This window comes from Hoplias malabaricus, chromosome 6, assembly GCF_029633855.1.
Source record: "Hoplias malabaricus isolate fHopMal1 chromosome 6, fHopMal1.hap1, whole genome shotgun sequence".
Lineage (NCBI taxonomy): Eukaryota > Metazoa > Chordata > Actinopteri > Characiformes > Erythrinidae > Hoplias > Hoplias malabaricus.
The window spans coordinates 48,221,539-48,249,290 of record NC_089805.1 but is presented as its reverse complement, the minus strand read 5'-3'; the positions used below and the strand labels follow the sequence as shown (position 1 = coordinate 48,249,290).

At 38.6% G+C, this 27,752-nt stretch overlaps 1 protein-coding gene across 3 annotated transcripts in view; it reads right to left on the bottom strand.

The window, feature by feature from the left end:
- The window catches only part of LOC136699536 (stonustoxin subunit beta-like), a 49,745-nt gene extending 33,945 nt beyond the window's left edge, over nucleotides 1–15,800 (bottom strand). For all 3 annotated transcript variants that reach the window (XM_066674317.1, XM_066674316.1, XM_066674315.1), the window contains exons 1-3: nucleotides 15,752–15,800; nucleotides 7,980–8,072; nucleotides 910–2,334 (exon numbers count right to left, since the gene is read on the bottom strand). In XM_066674317.1, the coding sequence (XP_066530414.1) occupies nucleotides 910–2,334; nucleotides 7,980–8,072; nucleotides 15,752–15,761 (1,528 nt within the window). In that variant the 5' untranslated portion in view covers nucleotides 15,762–15,800. The remainder of the gene's footprint in view (nucleotides 1–909; nucleotides 2,335–7,979; nucleotides 8,073–15,751) is intronic.
- Nucleotides 15,801–27,752: the final 11,952 nt, after the last annotated feature.

Genomic DNA, 27,752 nt, shown 5'->3' with positions numbered 1-27,752 from the left:
ATTCAGTAAATTAAATAAAATACTACATTCTCAGGTTAAGGTCTAGTTGGAAAATTGAGATCATATTTTCAAACCTAGTTGAGAAAGTATTGATTTCATATTCATTAAAGTACTTGGTAAAGTGTGTTCACTTCATTCAGAAAAGTAGTCAGAAGCCCCATTTTTTATTTGTTTATGGATTAATTTAGGAGAGTTTTATATTTCCTTTTTACCAGGAGCTTCACTTTGAGATGAACTTTAAAACATAGTTAAAGCATTACACACAAGGCTGAGAAGAGTTAAACAGACAGAGCTTGGCTGGAGTCTGTCCAGAGCTGAACCAATGCTGATTCAGAAGAGTAAAGTGGTAAGAGGATCTGGTCCGTATTTGGAACAAAGGAACAGAAAAACCATGAGGATCTGTCCTGGTGATAGCCCGGTGTCGTTCTGAATCCAGAAACTGGATATGTGTCGGTACTGCCCTGTTGTCCATCTGGACAGTGGCCCAGATCTGTTTTACCGAACCAGTCCAGATATTACGGTAGATTTTGATATCTGGGCTGCATGCTAACCCTACTGCTAGTGACTGCTTATATCGACCGTGGGTTCCCATCTTCAGCAAGTGGCATGCTGACACAGCTGCTAGTACCTGCTAATATTGAACGAGGATACAAGTCTCTAGCTAGTTGCATGCTAACCCTGCTGCTACTGGCTGCTTATATCTTATTGATTGATGTATGGATTGACTAATAGATGGATTGACTGTTACATTTATATAGTGCCTTCCCAAGGACCCTTGACTAAATACCATCAAATAATTTATAGATGATTCCAAAAAGATTTGACTCTCAAAACACACCTCAAAATGTGGCAAATTGCTGCAATAATTTTACATAAATGTAATAAATAATATAAAAAAAAAAAACTTACATATTTTCAACAAGTTTCCTGTTACATGTGGATCCTTGAGGACTGTGTTTTTATACCAGCGGATTGAAGTTCCTGGGTGCTCTGGGTCTGAAATAAAACTGATCACTTTCTTGCTGGGGTTATTGGTGTTGTACAAACTGAGTGTGGAATCCAGGACCTCTTTGACACCCTCTTTCTTGTACCAGGGATCTTCCTCTGTTGTGTCCTGTTCAGCCGGGCCACTGGTGGAACCACTCCTGAAGTTCTCAGCTGCCTGTGAGATTTTTTTGAGGTATGGTTCCTCGTTACTCAGAGAGGTGAAGCTGAACACAAGGGCATCAGTGACATCTGGGTCCATGAGGAATGAGTCAAGCTCAGGTCCTGGAAGTTTAATTGTGTGATCTTGTATCTTACTGATGTACTTTATCACAACATTAATCTCAGTATCCTTTCCATCCAGCCACTGCTTCATTTCTCTTCCACTGAAGCCAGATTTATTCAGGGACATCAGGAGGTCTTTCAGTGTCATTTCCTTCACAGTTCCTCCTCTGAGTTCTGGAATCAGAGCTGTCATTTTCTTCAGAAACTCAACAGTGAAAACCCTCAGACTGCTCTGGAACTGCTCTAGTTTGTCGACAAGGTCTGCAGCCTTTATCCCTTTGCTTTTCTCCAGTAGGTCGGTGGTTCTCATCTCAGCTTGGTGGAAATCATCCATCACCTTCTCCACCTCAGACACCAGTGCGTCTGAGATCATTGTCTTTAACCTGGACTCTGTGTTGTTAAACTTGCTCAGTGGGTACAACCAGACCTTCACAGGCACAGCCTTCTCTCCCTTCTCCCCCAGCAGGGTGGGCAGCTCTTTGTACACCTTCACAGTTTCCTCAAATGTAGAAGGGTTCACTTTTAGATCAAAATCTCCAAAAAATTTGCAGCTGAAGTTCTGCACCTTCTTCTTGTCATCATCATCCATTTTAAGATTTCCATCCCCACTGATCTCAACTGTGGGTATCTTTTTGATCATCACATTTAGGTTTCCTTGGATTTCCTGTTTATCTGAAGCATCGCTGGCTGTTTGTTGGAATTCCATGATTGCGTCAGCCCCATAGAGCACCCCAACCACAACATGTGTAGCATCTGTCTCTTCCAGTATCTCAGCATTTGGAGAGTCTAGATCAGATATTCTGAGCTCTTTAAACTCTGTAGACTTATGGTAGAGCAGGGTGACACTGCACTGATTAGTGGAGGAGGTACTGCTCTTCAGATAATGGGCAGAACCTCCAGCTTCTATCAGCCCACAGCAGAAGCTGAGTTTCACTGAAGCACTCACTTCTAACAGACTGGTCTTCTCACTGAGAGACTCTGATCCTGCTACCTGGAACCTTGCACTGGGCTGTGGGCTGACTCCAGTAGCTTTATCAATATCCTCAGTCTTCCAGATCCTGAATCCTGAAAAGATTGACAGGATAATGTTAGAGCACCTCCTGCAGAGCTAGGCCTGTCATTATAATCTCAGTAAAATAAGCCTTGACTACAATGAATCAAATAAACCATAAATGAAAATTAACTAAACAATAATGAAAATAAAATCAAATTCTGATTAATATGCATAAACAATACGTACGAGTGTCATTCTATTGTCTTCAGATGGACATCTATCAACCAATGAAGTGATGTGTATTACTGTTGTCAATCATGAAAGAAATTTCTATCTCTAAAATTAAAGGAAACGAATTAATGTTTTTCTAACATAACATTGTAAATGGGACGCAAACACGACGTACCCAAGATAAAATCTTATGTAAATGTTTGATATTAATAATCCAGGACACTCATTGTGATATGTCATTAACATGTCTAGAAAATTTCGATACACAAATTTTCTATCTTGTTCTTTGTGAATCTGATTCCTGCCTGTCCCCCTCTTTTCTCTTTCGGGAGGCGAGTCACGTGAGCCTAGGACCCGCACGCAATCAAAGGAAGGACACCTCCCAATAGGGCGTGACCGCGCTACCTTTGAAAAGAGGATGTCGACTCATTTCTAAAACTCTCTTACGTTCAACTCTGTTACACTCTCTCTCTTTCTTTTGAAACCCACTCTCTTAACTTCCTTTCTGAAGCTCTTACGCTTCGCTCTTTGTTTTATCTCTTCAAGCTCCAACCTCTCCAAGCGAGAAGTTTTCTCCTCCTCACGACGACGAACAAAAGACTTTTGAAGAAATCTCACTAAGCTCCCAGGAGACGTCTAGAGTTAGCTAATGCGAGAAAGTCTACGAATACGTCGAATGATTTGAATATCTTCTTTTCTTTTAATTGTTTTTGTTTTATCGCCCATCGAAGTTTGATCTCACGAGTGATCAAAGCAGGTGAAACTTATTCGTGGCCAGAATAAGATATCACCCTTTTAGATTAGTTGATAGCGGATATATTAGCATTATAAGCTGACTTCTGAGGGCACTACTTCTGGAGAATCGAGCAACGAGGCGACTACTCTGAAGACGCCTTCCCTTTCTCAAGGGAAACCAGCCAGGCCCGCGGTCCTCCGTGAAAGAAACTCAATCCCGTCCAACGCCATTATGCCTGAGGCCGAGAGCTTCTGACTCACCCTGGGAGGAACTCCCTTTTCAACGGCGCTGAGAGGACGAGAGGCGAAACCCGAAGCACGGAAATCGAACCGTGGGACCCGACGGCTCGGCAGAAAACGTCGAACGACTAAGCCAGCTAAATTCTCACATTCTCCAGAAGCAGATGCCTAATTAAGTCCCTTTATAAATTTATACGTAATCGAACCTCAATTAGCAACATTTTATTCACAAGTCACAGTGCCTAGCTTATCTTTAAAGTCGAATCGGCTTCCCCTGCGTTGATGCCGTGAGATTACAAGATTATGCTGTGTTAATTAAATATCCTCCTTCCTTTTGTTAATAAATATCTTCATTATTTGAAATTACAGTGTGTACAGTCTGTTCATTAAAATTTCTGAAAATCCTGAAGATCTCACTTAGCTTGACTATTATTTATTCTCAAACTAATTATTAATGTTTTAATTGCTTAAGCCAATTATAAACTTTAATTGCTATCATTAGTCAAATATCAGTAATTATAAGAGTTAGAATAAGGTCAACGCTATAAACACAATATATAAATATATATTTCAAATATATATTTACATATATATCACGGTGTATGATCAACATACAACATACACTACAGTCTACTTGAATGAAGAGCCGGACAATATCTTTCTGGAGTGTATGGTAAGTACATGTGTTGAAATACTGAAGTGTCATGTTTGATAGCTCTATGCATGTAAATTATCAAATTGTGTGGGGCCAAGTATTTAAAAAAAAAAAAAATTATATGTTTGCGCCAAGTGCATTTGGGGGTGGGGTGGTTACAGTGACGTACTGAGGTGAGGGAAGAATCATGTTTATTAGACTTATGCTAAAATGTACAGCTGAGTGAGGCCCACCTACACTCGGGGTGCTGCTCTTAGGAAGTGCAAAGTGGCGCAGGCACCATGCCTTATTCCTCGGAGAGCCCCAAAGGACCATGTGACACTTTCGGCTGCAGACAGAAATTAGAAAGATGAGGAGCAGGTCCAGTGTGCAGTGAGTCCCAGCATTAGCAGCAAGCACTGTGCTCTAAGCCAGGACTAACTGCTCTGTGCAAGTGAGCTGCTCCTGCTGGGTGTAACCATGCTCTCGGGTTATTGCTGCTGACTGCAGCTAGAGCTGGGTTCCAGTTGTCCGCAGAGCTCTTCTAGGTGCTTCTTTTCTTTGAGTGGCCCCATCCTCATCCTCCTCAGTGGCAGTGTGTCCCTTGCCATTGCAGTGTTGCTTGGCCTAATATTTGTTGAGTTACCCACCCAAGTTAAGATGGTTTTTGGAATCAAAAGTGTTTCTGGAACTGGATGCTAACAAACACTCTCACAAAGCACAAGCACTGAAAACCAAGCTATTCAGTGAATTGAATGGTGAGGCAATGATGACTGGATGCTTTTTGATTCTGGAAGTTTTTTCCAACTGTGTTAATGGTATGTTACAATTCAAATACTTAATTCTTGAGGGCTACATTCTAATGTTTTATATGTAAACCTATGCTATATTGTTAAACATTTTGTGAATTTGATTTCTGATTAGGGGACAGCATGGTGGCAGCAGATAGTGTCGCAGTCACACAGACTGGGCTTCCTCCCACGGTCCAAAAACACTCAAAAATTGTCCATCGGTGTCAGTGTGTGTGTGAATGTGTTGCCCTGTGAAGGACTGATGCCCCCTCCAGTGTGTGTTCTCACCTTGCACTCAGTGATTCCAGGTAGGCTCTAGACCCACTTCGACCCTGAACTGGATAAGTGCTTACAGACAATGAATGAATGAAAGCTTGGAAAAATTCAGATTGTTACAGCATGTATGCAAGGGCTGATAGATATAATTATATGTTTATGTATGATTTAGTTTATCATTTAGATCATGTCCCATATTATTCAAACCTGAGACAAAAAAATATAGATCAACCCTTCTACTCTCCAGAAGTTAGCCTTTTTTCCCTCTCATGTTCCATTCATTCATTGTCTGTAACCCTTATCCAGTTCAGGGTCACAGTGTGTCCTGAGCCTACCTGAAATCATTGTGTGCACGGCAGAAACACACCCTGGAGGGGGCGCCAGTCCTTCACAGCACAACACACACTCATACCTATTGACACTTGAGTCGCCAATCCACCTACCAACGTGTTTTTGGACTGTGGGAGGAAACCTGAGCACTTGGAGGAAACCCACAAGGACACAGGGAGAACACACCAAACTCCACACACAGTCACCTGGAGAGGGATTGGAACCCACAACCCTAGGATCCTGGAGCTAGTGTGATTGCAACACTACCTGCTGCGCCACAGTGCCGCCTTCTCCAATAATTATTATAATCCATGTTTTTGACTTGTGGCCTAAATACTAAATATAATGGTTTGGAATCCCACACAGGGATTCAGCCTAGTCCTGGACTACACCTTCCTTTCAGTGGAAAATCACAGTTAAAAGTGCGGTGTAATCCAGAACTTTGCTTAATCCCTGTCGGGGAAACGACTCCAATGAGCCCAGTGGACAATTAATTTTGCTTTTGGTCTCTTACATGCAATATTATATATTAGCATATTGTACAAGCTTTGTTTTAAATGCAAAAATTGATTTAAAAAAATTTGCACATTCAAATTGTGATCCTGATATGAATTTGAACGAATCGGCCGTACTATATAAAGCTTAACAAATGAATATGCATGTGAAGCTCTATCTGCATTGTTCAAATTTTTATAAGGTTACATAATGAACAGACTTCAAGTACTCCTGATTTAATACTGATTATTGCATTTTGTGATCACTTTTAGCAGCAGGTTGTTTAAAAATGTCTTTTGTATTGACATCAAATTCGTATTATTGCACTTGTATAATTTCTCCAAATATAGCTTTTGTGCATTTGCTACATGTAAGTTCTGTTTATTTCTCTGCACCCTCACACAATTAAGGGTTATCACAGGCTTTACCTTTAAATATCATTTTAACTTCAGTATTCTGTGTTGTAGTAACATAATCAAATTAGATGGAACCACTGTCCACAATAAAGTTATCTAAATCCAGCAAAAATATATTAGGTTGGATGAACACAAGTGAAAAAAATTCACCAAAGACAATATATGCACGTGCAGAAAACCTAGTTAAAATAAGTTACACTGAATTAATTTAATTGGTTTAGGTGAACATTATCACTTTGAGTTGGATTGGCCAAATCTAGTTGTCTTGTTGTCACTCAAGTGTTTTGTGTAGTTCCAAAAAGATATTTTCATGTTGAAACTACACAATTCAGTTGTGTGGAACCACTGTCCACAATTAAATTAAGTTGGTTGAAAGAATTATTTTTTTGAGTGCACATCAACCCTTAAACCGGCAAGTCTGAGGTAAGAAAAGACAGCACTATTCACAGATTGAATCCAATCCTGGAAAATGGATTATTAAGGGTTGGTTGAAGATTGTGTGGCAGCAACGCCTGAGGAGACCAAACATCCCATCAATTTATCTAAAGACCAACATGTTTTCAAACTTATTTTAAAGCATATCCATGAACAGGTTGGTCATGGTGGAAGACGTTATGTTCTTTCCAAATCGCATGAAAAATACTGAATAACTCATGCCAGTGAGTCCAGTTGTAGCCTGTGCAGACATTTTATTAAAGGAAAACTTGGTGAAAATGACAGATTTGTGACCATTTGAGGTAAAAAAAAAAAGGACGCTTCTTTGAAAAGTTTTATGGAGATGTTATGGAGATGACATTCCTGGCCAGCAGAGATGTTCATTTAGAAGTTGCATATTCTTTGGACACAGATGCATGCATAATGCCATTCAGATTAATTTGCAGACGGGGACAAATGTCTCAGTTAAGATCAGATAGTAGAACCAATTTTACTGGTGCAGAAAGAGAATTGAAGGAATCACTTGCAGCTTTGAACCATGATAAAATACAGAAAGCCTTTCTGCAGCATGGAATCAAATTAAGTTTTAATTCAACTGCTGCCTCCCATCATGGGAGAGCTCTCTGAGGCCTTCAGAAAGAAGGTTATAGATGTTTATGAGTCTGGGAATGGATGTAAAAACATCTCAAAACAATTAGAAATCAGCCATTTCACTGTCCGGAAATTAATTTACAAGTGGAGGACATTTAAACCAACTGCCAATAAGGTCAGGTCAGGCCATCCTCACCAGTTCAGTGCAAGACCAGACCGCAAGGTGCATAAAGAAGTCTCCAACACAGGAGACTTACAGGACACTGGGGCTGGTACAATCCAACACAGCATTTGAGCACAAGAACCCCATATCAGCTGTAAAGCACAGAGGTGGGAATGTTATGGTTTGGGGCTGATTGCTGCACCGGGGCTTGGCAAGTTCTCCATCATAGAATCTACTATGTATTCTTCACTGTATCAGAGGGTGCTTGAGGAAAATGTGAGTGCAGAAGAACAACAGACTGCCCTTTTACATTTCCTACTAAAACAAAGGAGAATAAATGTGGATTTGGGAAGGGGATCAAGAGGTGTGTGGGGAGTACCTGGGATTAGTTGGTCGTTCAGGGCATTGTAGAGCATTCCCAGATGCAGTGGTCTGCTGAGTGCACTGATCTGCAGGTTGGAGTCTCTCTCACCTGGAACAGCACGAGAAAACAGAACATTTCAGAGCAGTAGTGCTATGTACCTGATGTTAGTCTGTTACTTTACAACATAACACCGAAAACACTCTATTTACACATCATTTAACTCAACAGAGCGTGTAACTGAAGGGCTACGTGGGCTGTGTGTAGTCGAGAAGATGCTGTAAAACACACAGAAAGTAAATAAAATAATGCAGTATCATGCCTTTGGTAATTCACAACAAAAAGAGAGACACAAAAGTAATATTTTACTTTATAATTTATAGCAGAGACCCACTGATCAGGTCATAGTCCCCTTTACTGTTCTAACATGTGTTTAATGTAGTGACAGTGATGATACGTCTAAATAAAGGAGCACAGTTTCTCTACTGACAGTGGGATAACTGCTAGAATATATCTGTTAGACCAGCATGCTCTTCTCTCTCCCAAACTGACTGCCTGGTTCTTCTGTCTTACACATTTGGTAGTTCTTCCTGTTCCTACACCCTCTTCACCCTCTGCTCATATGTTATATTTTGGTAGTTCAACATACAGCACGATTCATGTGGTCATCACGTGCTGATCCTGTGTCTGAGCAGATACTGTATCATCAGTAACACTTCTCTGAGAACTCAGCCTGGAGAAGACATGTTTATGTCACCTGCCTTTCTCTGTGCATTCTGTTCTTTGTTTATTGCTCAATCAGACTCTTAACATTAACATATAGTTTCATATTTCACAGCAGGTCTGTCTGAGATCAGTAATGCTGCTTGAATTCTAGTAGCACCAGCCACATACAGGTACAAGGTGTCAGTCCATTTCCACAGTGCTTTCACAGTGGGTAATAAATCAGAGCCTGATCATTCATTAGATATTAGACTGAGCAGGTGGAGGCAGATCTCAGCTGGTTAATGCTGTCTTACTGCACTGAGATTGGAATATCACCTTATAGAGTCAGACATGAGAGCTCAGTCCCTCAGAGCTACTTTACTGACTTTCTGTTTAAACTTGTACACAGCAGAGTGTCACACTCAGTCTGGTCCCTGCCACAACTAAACACAGTATTTCCTCTTGTTACATCTTCCCTTTTTTCTTCAGATGAACATATTGCCTTTAACACAGAGGTAAAGCAATATATTCAACAATACATTCAAGAACAACTGCTTGCTGTCCCCCGAATGTTACACCATGTTGTACACTAAGCTCATTCTGCAGAGTGAGGAATGGACTCAGCTCATGTATCACTCGTGTCCTGTGGCCAACCCTATATTATAATTATAGTGTTTTGTTTCTTTTTGCGAGACAGCACCTAGATCTGGGACAGGGATCATAAAAACACTCCAGGCTCTGTTTATGGATTCCATATAACCATAGTAAAATCAGCATCGGCATGAAGATATATTTTGCAGGAGGTAGATTATAGTCGTCTTGCTTGGCTTATAGATAGGATATTGTCATTATCTTTTTTTTTTTTTTTTTATCTAATTGACCTCAAATAAAGACTGATGTAGTGACGCTGGCTTCATCTCAGAAACCAACAGGCTTCTTTTGTTTGTTATTTCACTGTTCTTTTTCTTTCTTTCTTTGATCCCCACACAGCAGAATATCTTAACACCTTCTTTATTACCCCTCAAGGAATCACCCGGGAATCAATAAACTCAGCCACACTAACTCATGGAAACTCCTAGTTTTTCCTCATTAAATCTTCTCATTAAATCTCATTTTCACAAATGTAGTTCATCATATTATCATCATTGTAGCTGTCAGCTTAATGCTTTTCATTTCTTTTTATTCATTACCGTGTTCAGCTCTTAAATGTATGAACTATATCAGTGTTATCGTGCCTTTAAAAGTGTTTACATTAACTGTCTGTTCTAAGTTAACATCAACAGAAATGGTTGACTTTCCCTATGCTCAGGATACATATGAATGTGTGTGTTCATGATACTGTACACTAAATATCCTCTATTTCTCATCTTTTACAGGTAACTCTGGATAAAATAGTAGACCTGTGTTTTCTTATGTGAACCTGTACTAGGAGAACCACCTTTTAGAGATCAGTATAAACACATACATGTAGGGTACATGGTTAAGTACATTTTTTTCCCCTTTACCTTAATTATCTAGGGATGAGAGGAAAAAATTGAGCCACACAAGGAACACTTTACCGGAGCATTACCGGATTTGCCCTGTAGATGGCACAAATACTTCATTCAGGGGACACTTTACCAGTGCATTACCGGATTTGCCCTGTAGATGGCACAAATACTTCATTCAGGGGACACTTTACCAGTGCATTACCGGATTTGCCCTGTAGATGGCACAAATACTCCATTCAGGGGACACTTTACCAGTGCATTACCGGATTTGCCCTGTAGATGGCACAAATACTCCATTCAGGGGACACTTTACCAGTGCATTACCGGATTTGCCCTGTAGATGGCACAAATACGCCACACAGGGGACACTTTACCAGTGCATTACCGGATTTGCCCTGTAGATGGCACAAATACTCCATTCAGGGGACACTTTACCAGTGCATTACCGGATTTGCCCTGTAGATGGCACAAATACGCCACACAGGGGACACTTTACCGGTGCATTACCGGATTTGCTCTATACATAGCAATCAAAGACAGAAAAAAAGAAATCTCTCCATTGAAAGCTTCTCCAAAAACTTTAAGCAAAAAAGTACATGTGGTGATTTATTTTTTGGTACATATTTTTTCCCTTATCTTAATTATTTTGGGATCTCGAGATGTATTTGGGGGTGGGTGAGCAATAAAGGGGTCCATTTCCGGATTTGCCCTGTAGATGGCACAAATACTCCATTCAGGCAACATTCCCCTCATTTCTCTAAGACGCCTTGCTGTTCTAAGCTCTACACTACTATTGGGTCTAGCGCCTTCAGACGTCTTCTTTTTTGACTCACAGGTTATTCTCTAAGCACTTGGCCTATAACCATTCAGTTTTTCAGAAAGCTGTAGCTGCTTCTGAATAAAGATTTATACCTCGGCTGTATCTGTACAACCCTTCCTCTGAAACAGTCTGTTGTGTTTTAAAACACGTTTCAGACGGCGCTCTGATATAGTCTAGCGATGTCTGTGAGTGAGCACAGAAACGATGTCTTTGTATTTGAGGCCAATTCAAAATAAAGCGCTATATAACGGTCAATCTCCATTAGGATAGGGGCAAACTGGTCTTAGGGAAATGAGTGGAATGTTGCCTAAATGGAGTATTTGTATAACCCAAAATATGATCTCATAGTCTTTATTGTATTTGAGTGACTCCAAAACTCCATTGTCCTGTGTGCCTTTGTGTGCTCCACACTTTTTACTGTGTAGTTCATTAAGTTACTGCCATTTGTTTACGTTGATAGAATTAGGGTGTTTTCACACCTGCACTTTGTAGACCAGTTAAATCAGACTCTAACTTGTTTACACCTTTGGTGTGATTCTTTTGTGCAGGTGTGAATGGAGTAATCACACACGGATTTGGAACAAAACAACCACACCCTTGAGAGGAGGTGGTCTCGGTCCTGTCCCAAATGAACTATGGAGCAGTTAGTTTGTGATGAGAATGTAATCCGTCCTCGATCCGACCCAAATATCAGGTGAACTCCTCAAGCTTGAGCTAAACGTCTCCTGTAGCCAGGTGTGCTTTGCATTATGGGAACTGACTAAACTTCAGCAGATAACTAGAGAAGGAGAATGCATTCTGCAGGTGTACATTAACCTGGTATATTGCCCAGATAATTATCAGTGCCATAAACAAGTGCAATTACTGCCGTTACTCCATGTTAAACTGCACAGAAACATGCACGACTCCACAACACAGGAGCACAGGAGGAACTTTCTTTCTCCCACCCCATACGGGTCTGACCAATAAGAGAAGAGAATGTTCTCACATGGTTTGAAGTGATGCACTTATGCACTTATGATTTATCATTGTGTGAAAACAAACTAAACGTAGGGGAAAATGCTCCAACTAAATGATCTTGTGGATTGAATCTGACCACTATACTATAATCTGAACAGAATGAACTATAGGTGTGAAACACCCTTAGAAAGCCGTTTGCTGGTGGCCAATGACAAAGATATTTAAACCTGTTGTTAAAGTAATCTACAGCCAATGCTCCTAATCTGAGCCATCTGTCCAGATCAAAATGGTGGTCAGTCGAATCCTCCTCTGCCAGCTGACCAGCAACATATGCCATGGGACAGCTCACGTAAACTCTGTGAATTGGAGAGAAGCGATTCACTGCTTGGCTGCCCTCTCCAGCTACAGGAAGCCATAAGTTGAGCAGGAAAAATCCTAGCTCTGGTGTGCTCTTTATCTAACCCAGGCCCAATCCCAGGAGAACCCAGGAGAACAATCTCTTCCTGAACTCCTCCAAAACAAAAGAACTGGTCATAGACTTCTAGAGGAAACGCATAGACCCCGCACCACTCTTCATAAACAGGGACTGCGTGGAAAGAGTCCCTTTCTTCAGATTTCTGGGTACACACATCTCTGAAGATCTGTCCTGGACCACCAACACCACAGCTGTGGTCAAGAAGACACAGCAGACACTCTATATCCTGAGAATTCTGAGGAAAAACAATCTTCAGGAGAAGCTGCTGGTGTCCTACTACCACTGTGCCATCGAGAGTGTGCTGACCTACTGCATCTCAACATGGTACAGCAGCTGCTCAGTGGCAGAAAGGAGAGCACTACAGAGAGTGATCAACATGGCCCAGAAGATCATCGGCTGTCCACTGCCCAGACTGGAGGATCTGTTCAGTTCCCGCTGCCTCCGCAGGGCAGCCAACATACTGAAAGTCTCCTCCCACCCTGGACACCATCTTTTCCAACAGCTGCCCTCTGGAAAATGCTTCAGGTTCATCACATCCAGGACAAACAGACTGAAAAACAGCTTTTACCCCAGTGCTGTACGGGAACTGAACACTGTAAACACATGCACATTAATCTCTTAAACTACTCAGGGCCTGTGCAATAATCTGTTGTTTATATTGTATATAGTTGTCATACTTCCAATGTCTTAAATTTGTGTATTATACTTTTGTTTACTGTATGTTCCTATTGTATGTTTTTTAAGCACTTTAAGGATTGCTGCTCAATTCTGTTGTACTCTGTGCAATGACAAAAAAGCTACCTTATCTTATCCCTGGACATCCTGCTGGGTCAGGCTGAAATGCTGTCCGGACAGCACCAGAACGACAGGCAGTTTGCTCCTTTATGTGCTTCATGTGGGTGCCTTAGGCTCGGATCATTTTAGAAACACTCTACATTCTACTTTACCGTGTGCAACTCAAGTGTTAAAATGTGGTAGCTATTTTAATTCTATTCCATTATCCCTTCATCTTTGGAGGGTTTTACCCAGTGCACAGCAGACTATATAACAGCAGCAGAGAGACTGTGGATTACCTGTCTGCTTTTGTTCTGTTATTAGAGAGATTTGTTTTCCCAGGGATTTCTCACTTCCAACCTGTAGATGATGACACGCCCACAACTCTAAATTTCACACTGAAGAACTGTTAATTCAGCCGTAATTCACAGAGAGGACTTAAGGTGGCGCTACTACACCGTCTGTGGTTAGTTCAGCCATATTTCACATTCCTGATCATGAACTTAATTTGGAACCGTTCAGCAGTGTCCAGAGGTTCTCTTTTCTCTGGACAAGTCTCCTTTTGGGACCTAAAGAAATGTGTGTTCAAATGTTCAACTTGTCAGAGAGTTGAGAGCTGAATTGGGACGCGGCTGCGCTATATATTAAATCTATATACTATATATTTAAGAAACATAAATTCATCTTGTCTGTCCCTATAACGACACAAATACACGGACACACCTCACCATCACTGACTTTCTGACGAGTGAATTACATCTGCACAGATTTGTGTTTAACTTTACACCACAACGGGGGAAATCTCCGGATCATTAAAGAACACCAGAGTGAGGTGTTACTCAAAATAAACGAGTCTGTGGATTAGTTACAGCACTGTTTTATCAGTCAGACCCTTATAGAAATGTAAGTCAGTAATAAATATCTAGTTCCAGCGAGGCCCTGTTCCTTTATCGAGTGTAGATTATTTTACTGATAAAATGTTAAGGTGCTTGGTTTGAGAAATGTTCAACAACTTAAATGTTATCTTGTTGCTTTCTGGTAAACGAATGGCTTTAATGTCATCTCAACACAGTGCTTCAGTTTTGTAGCGTGGTATGAACAGAAAATAAAATGCTTTCCCTGATCACACACACACTGTCAGCAACTGACAAGATAAACTACTTTTATAGTTTGTTTTTATTTATTATTATAAACAAAGACATTGATATGAAGCACCAAAGCTTTACCAGAACTTCCACTGACAAGGGCTTTCCTGTTTTCTCTTTGCTCTTGTTTTTTTAATGCTCTGAATGGTTCAAAATTAGGTGATGGAATGGGAACAGAAGCATTGTGGGAAATGGGCTAACAGAAGTACATAAGTTTGTTAGCTAGAAGCCCATAATGTTTGTTGCTCAAAACATTGTAAGGCAAGGCAAGGCAAGGCAAGTTTATTTATAGAGCACATTTCATACAGAACCAATTCAAAGTGTAGTCAAATTCAAGTATAGGTAAGTTGATAACATTGATGCTACCTTTCAGACCTGTTGATGTAAGTCAATATGTTAAGTCACCAATTAGCAAATGTAAATAACTTTGGGTAATGTATAATGTATAGTTTTGATAACGTATTATTGAGTTGAGATGAGAACAATAGTCTTTGAGTCTTGTAAACTATCTAGCTAGTTTAGTTAAAGCCAGACTGACAGGGCTGCCTGCATTGTGCCGATTATCTCAAAAATGGCATAATCAACTTGATTAATCTGTAGGCCTACAGCACACTAAAAAGGCAATAGGATGTTTTTTCATGTAGTAAAACTAGACTTACTTCAGGCCTCAGGAATGCTAAAGTGAAAAGTGCATTAGCTGAGGGCAGAATAGAGAATAAATAGAGTTTACGTAAGAACAGGTCCAGACAAACCATGCCTTCATGGCAGCACACAAACCTTAGATTTAAGTAGATTTAAACATTTGCACAATTTTGCGTTACAGGCTTAGACTTGTGTGCAGTAGAGAAATGTACCCTTCGTCAGGAACCCTCAATGAGTTTGAGGGAAGAATCCCTACAGCTGAATCCACCAAATCACTGGTTAAAAACCATTATAATTTAATTCTTAATAATATAATTCTGACTCCCTTACACTGACAATTATGACAATTATTACATTATTGAGTGAGTTTCAATTGCATGTGTTCACTCTCTATTTGTGTGCACTGCAAACACTGGTTTAATGGGGAAAGAGTTAAAATGCAAAGAAATAACAATTTAAACCACATTGTACAGAGGGACTAAGCTGGTCAGCAAAATTTATTGCAGTTTTAGTTGGAGGCAACATTGTAGAATGTAGATAATATTTTCCTCACCCTGCAAACACAGTTATTATTGATAAAACCTCACCAGCTGTCTTTAGTGAATCATTTGTCCCCATTGTGCAGTGAAAGCAGTTCACATTCTCTTTTTGAGGTTTCTGACATGGGGCACATGACATGACCATTGGAAAATGATTAAAGGCATTAACATTGAGGATGTTATAAAACTAGAGACCTATGTTAATAAAAGCAGTAAAAACACATTTACTATAATACTCACCATGTGTCATGTTGGGTCTGTGCACGTTTCTGTGTGTGTAGAAGCTGTCTTGCTAAAGTCAGTAGAGTGTCTGTACTGAGGAGCATAGACACTTATATACACACACACACACACACACACACCCACACCTACACACACACACACACACACACACACACACACATAACAGGGTGGGTCTGAATACCTATGTGGGTGTGTATGTACAGTGGGGCAAAAAAAGTATTTAGTCAGTCACTGATTGTGAAAGTTCTCCTACTTAGAACAATGAGAGAGGTCTGTAATTTTCATCACAGATACACTTCAACTATGAGAGACAAACTAATCACGCTGTCTAATCAGCATCTTGATAGGACACAGCTGTGAGGTGGAGGGATTGTCTCGGCAAAGGAGAAGTGCTCACTAACACAGATTTAGACAAATTTATGAACAATATCTGAGATAAAAAGGCCTGTTGTGAACATAGAAATGGTCTTAGACCTTTGAGAACAGCTCATGAAAAATGAGAGCAAAAACAATAGTGTTGTGTTGATATCTTTGTCCGATATAAAGCTGTGGTCACACAGGGTTTGTGTCCACGAATATTGACACTTGAATTCATGTCCCTGACTGGCGCTGCTTCTCTGTCTCTGCCCTGTCTGAGTCAACAAGGTGGCAGCGCAGTTTCGGTTTCAAAATGGGAGAAATTACACAAATATTACATGTAGATTACAGATTACAACACAGTGAGCGTCCCTCTTCACTCTAGTGTTCTGTCAGATTGTGCTCCCTTGTGGAAATGTGTGGCCATAGTGTACTTTTATAAGTACAGCTGCGTAAATTAAAGGTAGGATATTTGAATAAGCTACAAGTATATCAGTTAATGCTCCTAACAAAAGTATAAGTAGAAGATATGCACAGTGTAAATGATGGGAGCCCTGTATGAGGGTAATTATAAGGTGATTAAGGTAATTGTTTGAACATTTGATTCAGCAGGTACAGTTTTGCGGCACTGAAGCAGTTAACAGTAAGCTAAGATTGTATAAAGCACAGGAGGAAAACAGATTTCCCATGAAAAACACTGGAAAACATAAAAACAGTGGGTCTGAGACTGTGCAGAGCTGCTGTAGGATAAGAATCGATATTTAGCATTTGTCAGAACATGTTAACACTTGTAGACAACCTCAGGCACTGAATTCCACTACAGCCCACACTCAGCTGTACATGAATGAAGTAAATAAACTGTGTAATTTTATGTTATTGGAGGCAATGGGGATGTACATAGCCTTGTTTTTTTTTAAGAAGCCTAAGCCTGGTGTTCACACTGGTAGACCTTTCATTTGTTCAGATTTCAAAAGGTGATCTTGTCTGGTGAGCACTGGTCTAATGTCACAGTAGGGCAAGATATGAGCAGTGGAACTTTTGTGTGTGTGTGTGTGTGTGTGTGTGTGTGAGAGTGTGGGTGGGCGAAGGTGACTTGTTCGGTTGGCTAATTATGAGTTAGCCATCTAGACAACAAGCACATGGAATGTACACATTAAACATACTCTAGAAAAATTTGATTATTATCCACAATTGAGCACATCTAAGTCTGGTTGTCATGTCACTTTCATCACTTTCATTATACACACACAGTTAGGGTGTGTTCAGACTTGTCCACTTTTAGTTTAGCTAAAACAAACCCTGATGTGATTGCTCTGTTGTGTGGTTCGTTAGAGTAAGTGTGAATGCTTTTTTAAATTTTTTTAGTTTAGTCCATTTCTAAACTAACTCTGATGGTTTATATATATATATATATATATATATATATATATATATATATATATATATATATATATATATATATATTTGGTTTGTATCAAATGTGAGTGAAATTCAAACCAAAGGCATCTAATGAAACCAAACACAGGACGGTTGTCCCAAGATTTAGCAAAAATCACGCCATGAGGGAACAGAGTGTGTTAAAACAAACAAGGAAATGAGGACACACTTCCTGACATCTTTTCTCTGTAGTGTACATTCTTCAGTTCATGCTGCCCCTGTGATTTTTATCTAACCTGCGTGAAATGTTCCTGTCCCTGCAGGAACATTTCAGAAATGTTTTTTCAAATGCTACAGGCATGTTTTACTCAGATTAGACAAATTTAGCTCCACAGCAGCAGGCCTGTTTGTGTAAGAGTCGATCTCCAAGATTGTGATAAATCATGGCTGCTTCAGTTATGGCGTTTACGTTTTGTATCCACAGTGTTTCACGAGCTTGTTAAACAGGGACATGTACTGAACAAAAGTATAAACGCAACACTTTTGTGTTTGCTCCCATTTTTCGTGAGCTGAACTCAAACATCTAAGACCTTTTCTATGTTCACAGAAGGCCTTATTCTCTCTTATATTGTTCACAAAATTGTCTAAATCTGTGTTAGTGAGCACTTCTCTTTTGCTGAGATAATCCCTCCACCTCACAGCTGTGTTATATCAGGATGCTGAGTGATCAGAACCATCTCCTGCCTAAAAATGAAGAAGGGAAATGTCCATTCGCACTCATTTGGCCAATTTGGTTAGGACCAAACACACTAACCACTTGAAATTATCCACAGGTGTGTGTGTGTGTGTGTGTGTGTGTGTGTGAGAGAGAGAGAGTGGACAATATCCCTTGTCACACCAGTCACAAACACATACAGTCATGTGTAAACTTTGTTTTAAAACAGTGGAGAGCGCTGTCTCCCTCCTCCCACTCCTACTCCTCCTCCTCCTCCTCCTCAGACGTGAAGCTCCAGCAGGTGCCAGTTTGAGGAAATCTGAACCAAAAAGAGACCAGTTTAAGAACTTTGGCCGTAATCGATAAGAAAAGTGTGCCATAATCAACACATTTACACAGAAAAGTGTTCATCATTTCACTAAAACATCGACCTACGCAAAAAAGTGAACATGCGGCCATTTCCCTGCATTTACAAGTCTTTACTGTTCAAATCTGTACAAATCCACCTTAAATATTTCCACATTAGACAAGACTAGTGTTACTTATCAATTTTCCTTTCATCATAAACATCCTTTAGGAGGCAGATCTTATCCACAATTTCCATAGTCAAACATTTCGTTCCATCTCACGAGTCCATTTACGAGTCCTAATGGCGTTATTTGCCATGTTCTTGAATTATCTGTTCCACCTTAAGAGCTGAAAATAGGCTATAGCTTTTGAAACTTTTTGAAGCATCTCTTATTCCACTGTATCTGTTTAAAACACACAAACCAACTGTATTCAAGTATTTAGTTCCACCTTAAATGAGTCTAAGAGTCTTACATGCTTTGTTCTCTAGCTTCACTACCCTACACACTTCACTACAAACATCACTATGCCTCACTTTCTTTAAATAAAACACACAACCTATGGCCTTTACTCCTTTTAATTTGTTCATAGGCATATGTACTTCTATATTTGTTCAGAAATGATTAGCTGTTACCAGTTCAGGAGGAGATTCTCAGCTCTGACTCTGTTCTGTTGTGTTTCTGCTTCTAAACTGCCTCCACTTTTCAAACACAGGGTCAATATTTTACTCCGTCTCTGGTCCTGGAGAGTTGTAGAAGGGCAGTGGGGGGTAAAATATAACATTAACTCTGTTCTCTTGGTCATTTCATGGCTGTGAGACTCTGTTTGTAAACCTGGCCACACGGTGGACTGTAAAATGATTGGACAGAGGGCGGGACACAGGCAGGACCTCGGTGTGTGGGATCACAGCAGCTCTGCTCCGGACTGGGCACTTGTCAAAGAGAATTTTATAGTCCTAAAAACTGTAGATTTTCTGTATAGTACTTTTCCTTTAATGGATGCCATTTTACAAAAATATAACATTAAGCCGTGTAACTTTATTCAGTGTATTTAATATATGGTTGTTTTCATGTCAATGTTACATCAAAGTACTTCCTGATAGTGTAGAGCATCATCTTGAAGTTCTCATGTTCAGTTTTTTCTCATTTGACAAGTAAAATTACATCATCACCATTATGTCATGTGACATAACAAAAAAGAAAAAAGCTACAGCATCAGTTGTCATAACATACTATGTCATGTCACCCCTGAAAATGTTATGACACACCCTAATGTCACCAGATACCTGTCATTTGATAAAATTGTCATGTTTATAAATGTTTATGTATGGTTATGTCAGTTGTCATAAAGGCTTTATATAGGTGTCACGTAGCCTTAAGTACAGCATCCTTCAGTAAAGTGTTACCATAGTGATAAACTAATAACCATTTTAATAATTACAAATTAACAAACTGAGGTTAAACACTCAAAATGACTCAACATTACACAGAATGCTTTTCTTCATGTTTGACTTTCTTTGTTGATCACAAATCTTCACTGGGAGGAGCTGTCAGTAAAAGAATTACTCCCTGGTTCCTTCTCCATTTCAGAGTGACTTTGACATTGACTGCACAAACAAATGCAAAAACAGCACAAAGAACAATGTAACTTTTTAATGGTCTTTTAAAGGAACACTGGGTAATATATATTACACAGTACTATGTATTACACACTACCCCAAATTTACAGCTCAGTGGAGCATCACGATGATGTTGACACTGTAATTTGAAACTATAAACATTATATAGTGTTCCTTTCCAACAACTTTTTCATTTGCAAAGTGGCCCATGGTCTTAGTATTCTGCACTCAGATTACAAGCTCTTTTGCGTCTTTGTGTTATTGGTGGATATCAGCCACCTAGCAACACACATTCAAACAGAAACACTGGTTAAAGCTAGTCAGATCATCAGTGTGAAGTCCTGACATTGCAAAAGTTATATGTTTAAAACAAGTTACCTGTCCATTTTGAGTTAACTGAACCCCATTTAGTTGTCCATGAAGAATCCATTACTCTGTCACAAAAATGTGTTTTACTTTGTTAATGTATTACATAAAGTTTAAATAAAGTTTAAGTTAAACTCGTCAATTCTGTGAACAAAGCTAAAGTTTAGTCTCCACAATTAAATGTTCCGGTCTCCTTTCACCACTTTAAGAGACAAATCACACCGTGTACCCTACATGGTGCTTTACTTTAAAAAAATATATATATATCTAGAAGGCGAGAAATTCTTAAATAAATAGCCGTTGAATGTTTTTTTTTTTCTGTTTTTCTTAATTTAATGCTTCTACCTCAGACAAACCATTTACTATTTGTGTGGACATCCTGCAATTCATGACCCACAGAGTGCACTACATAGGGAAGAAGGCATGATTTGAAACATGACCCATGCATCTCTATATAGCAAGTCTTATTCAGGTTAACATAAGTTCTTAGTTAATACTAGGCATTAAGTAACAAACGATGTCTTGACTAACAGACTACTCAAAGGATAATATTAGTTAGAACCTTAACTTTTATTAATCTGTGCAGCGCCAACAACCTTAAAGTCTTTTCCCTCCTCCCAGATCACCTGGTGCCTAAAGTGAGAGACGTAGCAACCTGCTATTGGCTAAAATGAGCTTGAATAGTGGTGGGACTCTTCCTCTTCCTCAGTTAAATATGCACAGTGTTGATCACAGCGGGTAGTGATGTTGGATACTGCCGATTTCCTTTCCGATCCGATACTGAGTAAAATTCAGGGTGGTATCGACGATACTGATCCGATACCCATATTTTATTCAAATACACCCAATGTGTCCGGTACATCTAAAAGAGTATTGTATTTCATAGCTTCATAAAGAATACAAGACATCAGAATTATTTATTTATTTATTTTAAACTCTGAAGTATATTGAGGTAGCGGCTCATTATATTGATTTTTGCTGCTTTTGGGGAACCATCTTCTAATGATATAAGTTACAGGGCAAAACAAATGATGGGGCTTTTCTGCACTGAATGCTTAATCCTATTTACAGGGGTTGGACAATGAAAGTGAAACACCTGTCATTTTAGTGTGGGAGGGTTCATGGCTAAATTGGAGCAGCCTGGTGGCCAATCTTCATCTTCAACTGCACATTGCACCAGTAAGACCATATGCATCCAATGGTTCAAACATTGTGTCCTGAAGGCGGTGCCGTGTATCAGGACGACAACGCACCAATACACACAACAAGACTGGTGAAAGATTGGTTTGATGAACATGAAAGTGAAGTTGAACATCTCCCATGGCCTGCACAGTCACCAGATCTAAATATGTGATTACTCACAGGTGTTGCCCTTTACATGTTCCTTTATAAGCTCTCTTTCTGTGCTCCTACTTTGGCATTCATTTAACAGTGTGTGATGTTCATTTATTCTTGTTGCTATGTGTTCCTAATTTTCTTTATTGTTTGTCATGTTGGCTTATTAGACCTTTTGTTTATTATTCAAGGCAAACCATCACACAGACATGATACATGTTTATATGAGGCCCCAATATCTGCTTTTTCACAATCAAACATGTGTTTGGATATTCTGAGTATTTATAGGCAGAATACTCAACAATTACCCAGTAAAAATCTAAATAATATCAAGTGTAATTCATATATCAGAGCAATACATCTTTGTTGTTCTTCTTGTCTTAAAAAGCAGTGTACGCGTATTTTTTTTTTTAATTGTTCCTCATTTGGAGTAATTTAGAGCTCCAAATGTGCACAAAATACCCTGGTCAAGTTATTATGATTATTGTGTCCATTCTTAAAATATAAAATTGTGGATGTTTCTCTTTTATTAAGAATTAGAGTCCTCTTATACCTTCATACTTAAAGGATTTTGAGACAGGGACAAAACACATGACACATCAGGTATTACACAGGCAAAGGAATCATACGGAGCCCCTAAAGTCTCATAGTGGAAAAATATTATTTAGAGACTTAATCCATTCCCTCAATTTAATAATTAATTCCCTCAATTTAATAATTCGTTCCCTCAATTTAGTAATCCGTTCCCTCAATTTAATAATTCGTTCCCTCAATTTAGTAATCCTTTCCTTCAATTTAGTAATCCGTTCCCTCAATTTAGTAATCTGTTCTCTCAATTTAATAATCCGTTCCCTCAATTTAGTAATCCATTCTCTCAATTTAGTAATCCGTTCTCTCAATTTAGTAATCCGTTCCCTCAATTTAATTATCCGTTCCCTCAATTTAGAAATCCGTTCCCTCAATTTAATAATCTGTTCTCTCAATTTAGAAATCCGTTCCCTCAATTTAATAATCTGTTCTCTCAATTTAGAAATCCGTTCCCTCAAATAAATAATCTGTTCTCTCAATTTAGAAATTTGTTCACTCAATTTAGTAATCAGTTCTCTCAATTTAAAAATCCGTTCCCTCAATTTAGTAATCCGTTCTCTCAATTTAATAATCTGTTCTCTCAATTTAGAAATCCGTTCCCTCAATTTAATAATCCATTCCCTCAATTTAATAATCCGTTCCCTCAATTTAATAATCTTATCTCTCAATTTAGAAATTTGTTCACTCAATTTAGTAATCCGTTCTCTCAATTTAGAAATTTGTTCCCTCAATTTAATAATCTGTTCTCTCAATTTAGAAATCCGTTCACTCAATTTAATAATCTGTTCTCTCAATTTAGAAATCCGTTCCCTCAATTTAATAATCCGTTCCTTCAATTTAATAATCTGTACTCTCAATTTAATAATCTGTTCTCTCAATTTAGAAATCCGTTCCCTCAATTTAATAATCTGTTCTCTCAATTTAGAAATCCGTTCCCTCAATTTAATAATCTGTTCTCTCAATTTAGAAATTTGTTCACTCAATTTAGTAATCCATTCTCTCAATTTAAAAATCCGTTCCCTCAATTTAGTAATCCGTTCTCTCAATTTAATAATCCGTTCCCTCAATTTAGAAATCCGTTCCCTCAATTTAGTAATCCGTTCTCTCAATTTAATAATCTGTTCTCTCAATTTAGAAATCCGTGCCCTCAATTTAATAATCCATTCCCTCAATTTAATAATCCGTTCCCTCAATTTAATAATCTGTTCTCTCAATTTAGAAATTTGTTCACTCAATTTAGTAATCCGTTCCCTCAATTTAGTAATCCATTCTCTCAATTTAGTAATCCGTTCCCTCAATTTAATAATCCGTTCCCTCAATTTAGAAATCCGTTCCCTCAATTTAATAATCTGTTCTCTCAATTTAGAAATCCGTTCCCTCAATTTAATAATCTGTTCTCTCAATTTAGAAATCCGTTCCCTCAATTTAATAATCCGTTCCTTCAATTTAATAATCTGTACTCTCAATTTAATAATCTGTTCTCTCAATTTAGAAATCCGTTCCCTCAATTTAATAATCTGTTCTCTCAATTTAGAAATCCGTTCCCTCAATTTAATAATCTGTTCTCTCAATTTAGAAATTTGTTCACTCAATTTAGTAATCAGTTCTCTCAATTTAGTAATCCATTCTCTCAATTTAAAAATCTGTTCCCTCAATTTAGTAATCCGTTCTCTCAATTTAATAATCCGTTCCCTCAATTTAAAAATCCGTTCCCTCAATTTAGTAATCCGTTCTCTCAATTTAATAATCTGTTCTCTCAATTTAGAAATCCGTTCCCTCAATTTAATAATCCATTCCCTCAATTTAATAATCCGTTCCCTCAATTTAATAATCTGTTCTCTCAATTTAGAAATTTGTTCACTCAATTTAGTAATCCGTTCTCTCAATTTAGTAATCAGTTCTCTCAATTTAGTAATCCGTTGTCTCAATTTAGTAATCCGTTCCCTCAATTTAATAATCCATTCCCTCAATTTAATAATCCGTTCCCTCAATTTAATAATCTATTCTCTCAATTTAGAAATTTGTTCACTCAATTTAGTAATCCGTTCTCTCAATTTAGAAATTTGTTCCCTCAATTTAGTAATCCGTTCCCTCAATTTAATAATCCGTTCCCTCAATTTAAAAATCCGTTCCCTCAATTTAGTAATCCGTTCCCTCAATTTAATAATCCATTCCCTCAATTTAATAATCCGTTCCCTCAATTTAATAATCCGTACTCTCAATTTAGAAATGTGTTCACTCAATTTAGTAATCCATTCTCTCAATTTAGAAATTTGTTCCCTCAATTTAGTAATCCGTTCACTCAATTTAGTAATCCGTTCCCTCAATTTAGTAATCCGTTCCCTCAATTTAGTAATCCGTTCCCTCAATTTAGAAATCCGTTCCCTCAATTTAGTAATCCGTTCTCGCAATGTAGTAATCCGTTCTCTCAATTTAGTAATCCGTTCCCTCAATTTAGTAATCCGTTCCCTCAATTTAGTAATCCGTTCCCTCAATTTAGTAATCCGTTTTCTCAATTTAGAAATCCGTTCCCTCAATTTAGTAATCCGTTCTTAGTAATCCGTTCCCTCAATTTAGTAATCCGTTCCCTCAATTTAGTAATCCGTTTTCTCAATTTAGTAATCCGTTCTCTCAATTTAGTAATCCGTTCCCTCAATTTAGTAATCCGTTCCCTCAATTTAGTAATCCGTTCCCTCAATTTAGTAATCCGTTCCCTCAATTTAGTATTCCGTTCCCTCGATTTAGAAATCCGTTCCCTCAATTTAGTAATCCGTTCTCTCAATTTAGTAATCCGTTCCCTCAATTTAGTAATCCATTCCCTCAATTTAGTAATCCGTTCTCTAAATTTAGTAATCCGTTCCCTCAATTTAGTAATCCGTTCCCTCAATTTAGTATTCCGTTCCCTCAATTTAGTAATCCGTTCCCTCAATTTAGTATTCCGTTCCCTCAATTTAGTAATCCGTTCTCTCAATTTAGTAATCCATTCCCTCAGTTTAGACAGACATTACACAGGCTATGGTAGGACACACATTTGATCTCTCCTGTCCATTCCTTATTTACACTTCAACCACTTTTTATCGAGCGAGTTTGGCGAGACCAAATTACAATTAATTACAAATAAGCAAAATACAAATTAATTACAAATAATTACAAATAAGCAAATTTACAGTGGCACCGAGGTGTAATCCTCTACACAGCGCGCTTGTTTTTTATGGTTTTATTCATGTTTTAAACATTCATTCTTGAACAAAATGACAATAGCAGGTCAGTTGGATTTTACTGAATAATTTGCTTGAGAATGAGTTGTGATCTTGGCCGTGGCTCTGTGCCTCACAACAGGAGCCCAATTTCCCAGCTCCAGCTGAACGCTCAGTTAAAAACGAGTCCCGACAGATTCAGAATTATGTCTTTATTCACTCATCTGGGGGGGAGGGGGGTGGTTCTATGTAAAACCCTAAACACTTGAAGAACCATTGTAAGATTAAAGGTTTCTTTGCATCATTAAAGTGTTCTTCTGACTGATGGAGAATGAGCTATGGATGGTTTTATAGAGCAACATTTAGAAAAGTGTTCTGATTGTTATGATTTCAAGGTTGTAACAATAAAGGAACCATTTATGGTGCCGTAGATAATCCTTTTCTACAAGGATTACACGTTCTCCATGAATCTGAAGAACACTTTCATGATGCAAAGGAAATTTAATCATGCAAATGTTCATCAAGTGCTCAAGGTTCTATATAGAACCATTTTCTTTACTAAAGAACCCATTGTAAAACCATGTTTTTTAAGTGTGAGATTAGGGCCTAAACATAGAGCAGTTATTTTCTCACAGATTTCCCCCCTGCTCTACACTGCTCTACACTGCTCTACACTACACGACTCACCCAGGGGTCAAAGGTTCAAACAAAGCATGAAAAAAGACAGAGTACAACTGGCACTTTAACTGTACCATTTATGTGTGTGTGTGTGTGTGTGAATAGATGTTTTCATGTTGATATATAATACAAATACATATCAGAATGGCAATATTACAGAAGCCCTGAAGTACAAGGGGAAAATTAAATTTTAATGTATGTTCCTGAGACTAAGTTAAACAATTTTTTCTGCCTTTTATACAAAATAAAAACAGTTGAAAATATATATCTAGCATCACTTGTATATATATATATATATATATATATATATATATCAATTTATTTACGGGGAGAAAAAAGGCATTTAGCATGCTGTATCAGCTTTGACCACAAGGGAGCAGTCCAACTCACTGACACGAGAAAGTTGGCCTCTGCTGTGATGTTGGAAACTGGGAAATACCAATTTTCCCACTTGTAAATGGAGAAAATGGTAAATGTGAATTTGAATCGTCTCATTGTGTGTTTTCTGTAAATAAAAGTAACATATGATCAGATTTGTTTTTACTGAAAATCATTTAGGTTTTTTTTAATGATCATTTTTAGGGACCTGTTGTGTACATTGTGTGGCTCTTCAGCCATGCCCCCGAACCCAGAGAAACCACCTGGTTCATACAAACTTACCATGAGCCCCCGAACACCACAGGTGTTTTCTATTTTAATTGTTTTAATAATCATTTATAAAAACATACATAATGAGACGATTCAGAAGCATATTTGCCATTTTCTGTACAGCATGCTAATTGTTAGCACCTAGCTCCTCAGATTTATCTTCCCCCCATTTTTATCTGGGTACGAGGGGGGAAAGAAAGTTTAATGCGTCAAAGCTGGAAAAGCATGCTATATTTTAGCCTTTTCCCCTGTAACCTTCAGGCTCACTTCACTAGAAGGAAAAAAAACTGCGGAAGGAAAAAGAAAAATGATGCTTTTGATGTCTAAAATTGTACTAGTGATGTTAGAAATGTTTTTTCAACTCTTTGTGGTTTGTACAACAGGCAGAAAAGATTAATAATGTGGAACTTAGTCTCAGGAACGTACATTAAAATGTATTTTCCCCCTTGTACTTCAGGGCTTCAGTTACTGTTATAAATACCACACAGTGAACGCTCTCAGGTCTCAAACCCACCTCTGTGAATCCACTGGGAATAATGTGAATGTTAAATAACATGAGAATAATGTTAATATTTTGAAACACCAGGAACGACATTCACAACGCACCTGGCCCAAAAGCAATCATACTCCTGTATTTCAAGCTCCCAGCAGCAGCCACGGTTCCCCCTGAGGACACAGAAACAGCTCCTAAGGACCAACTCCCTCCTCTCACACAAAACAAAACTACGTTCCAAAGCTCCCAGAACACACACAGCTCCTGAACACAGTGCC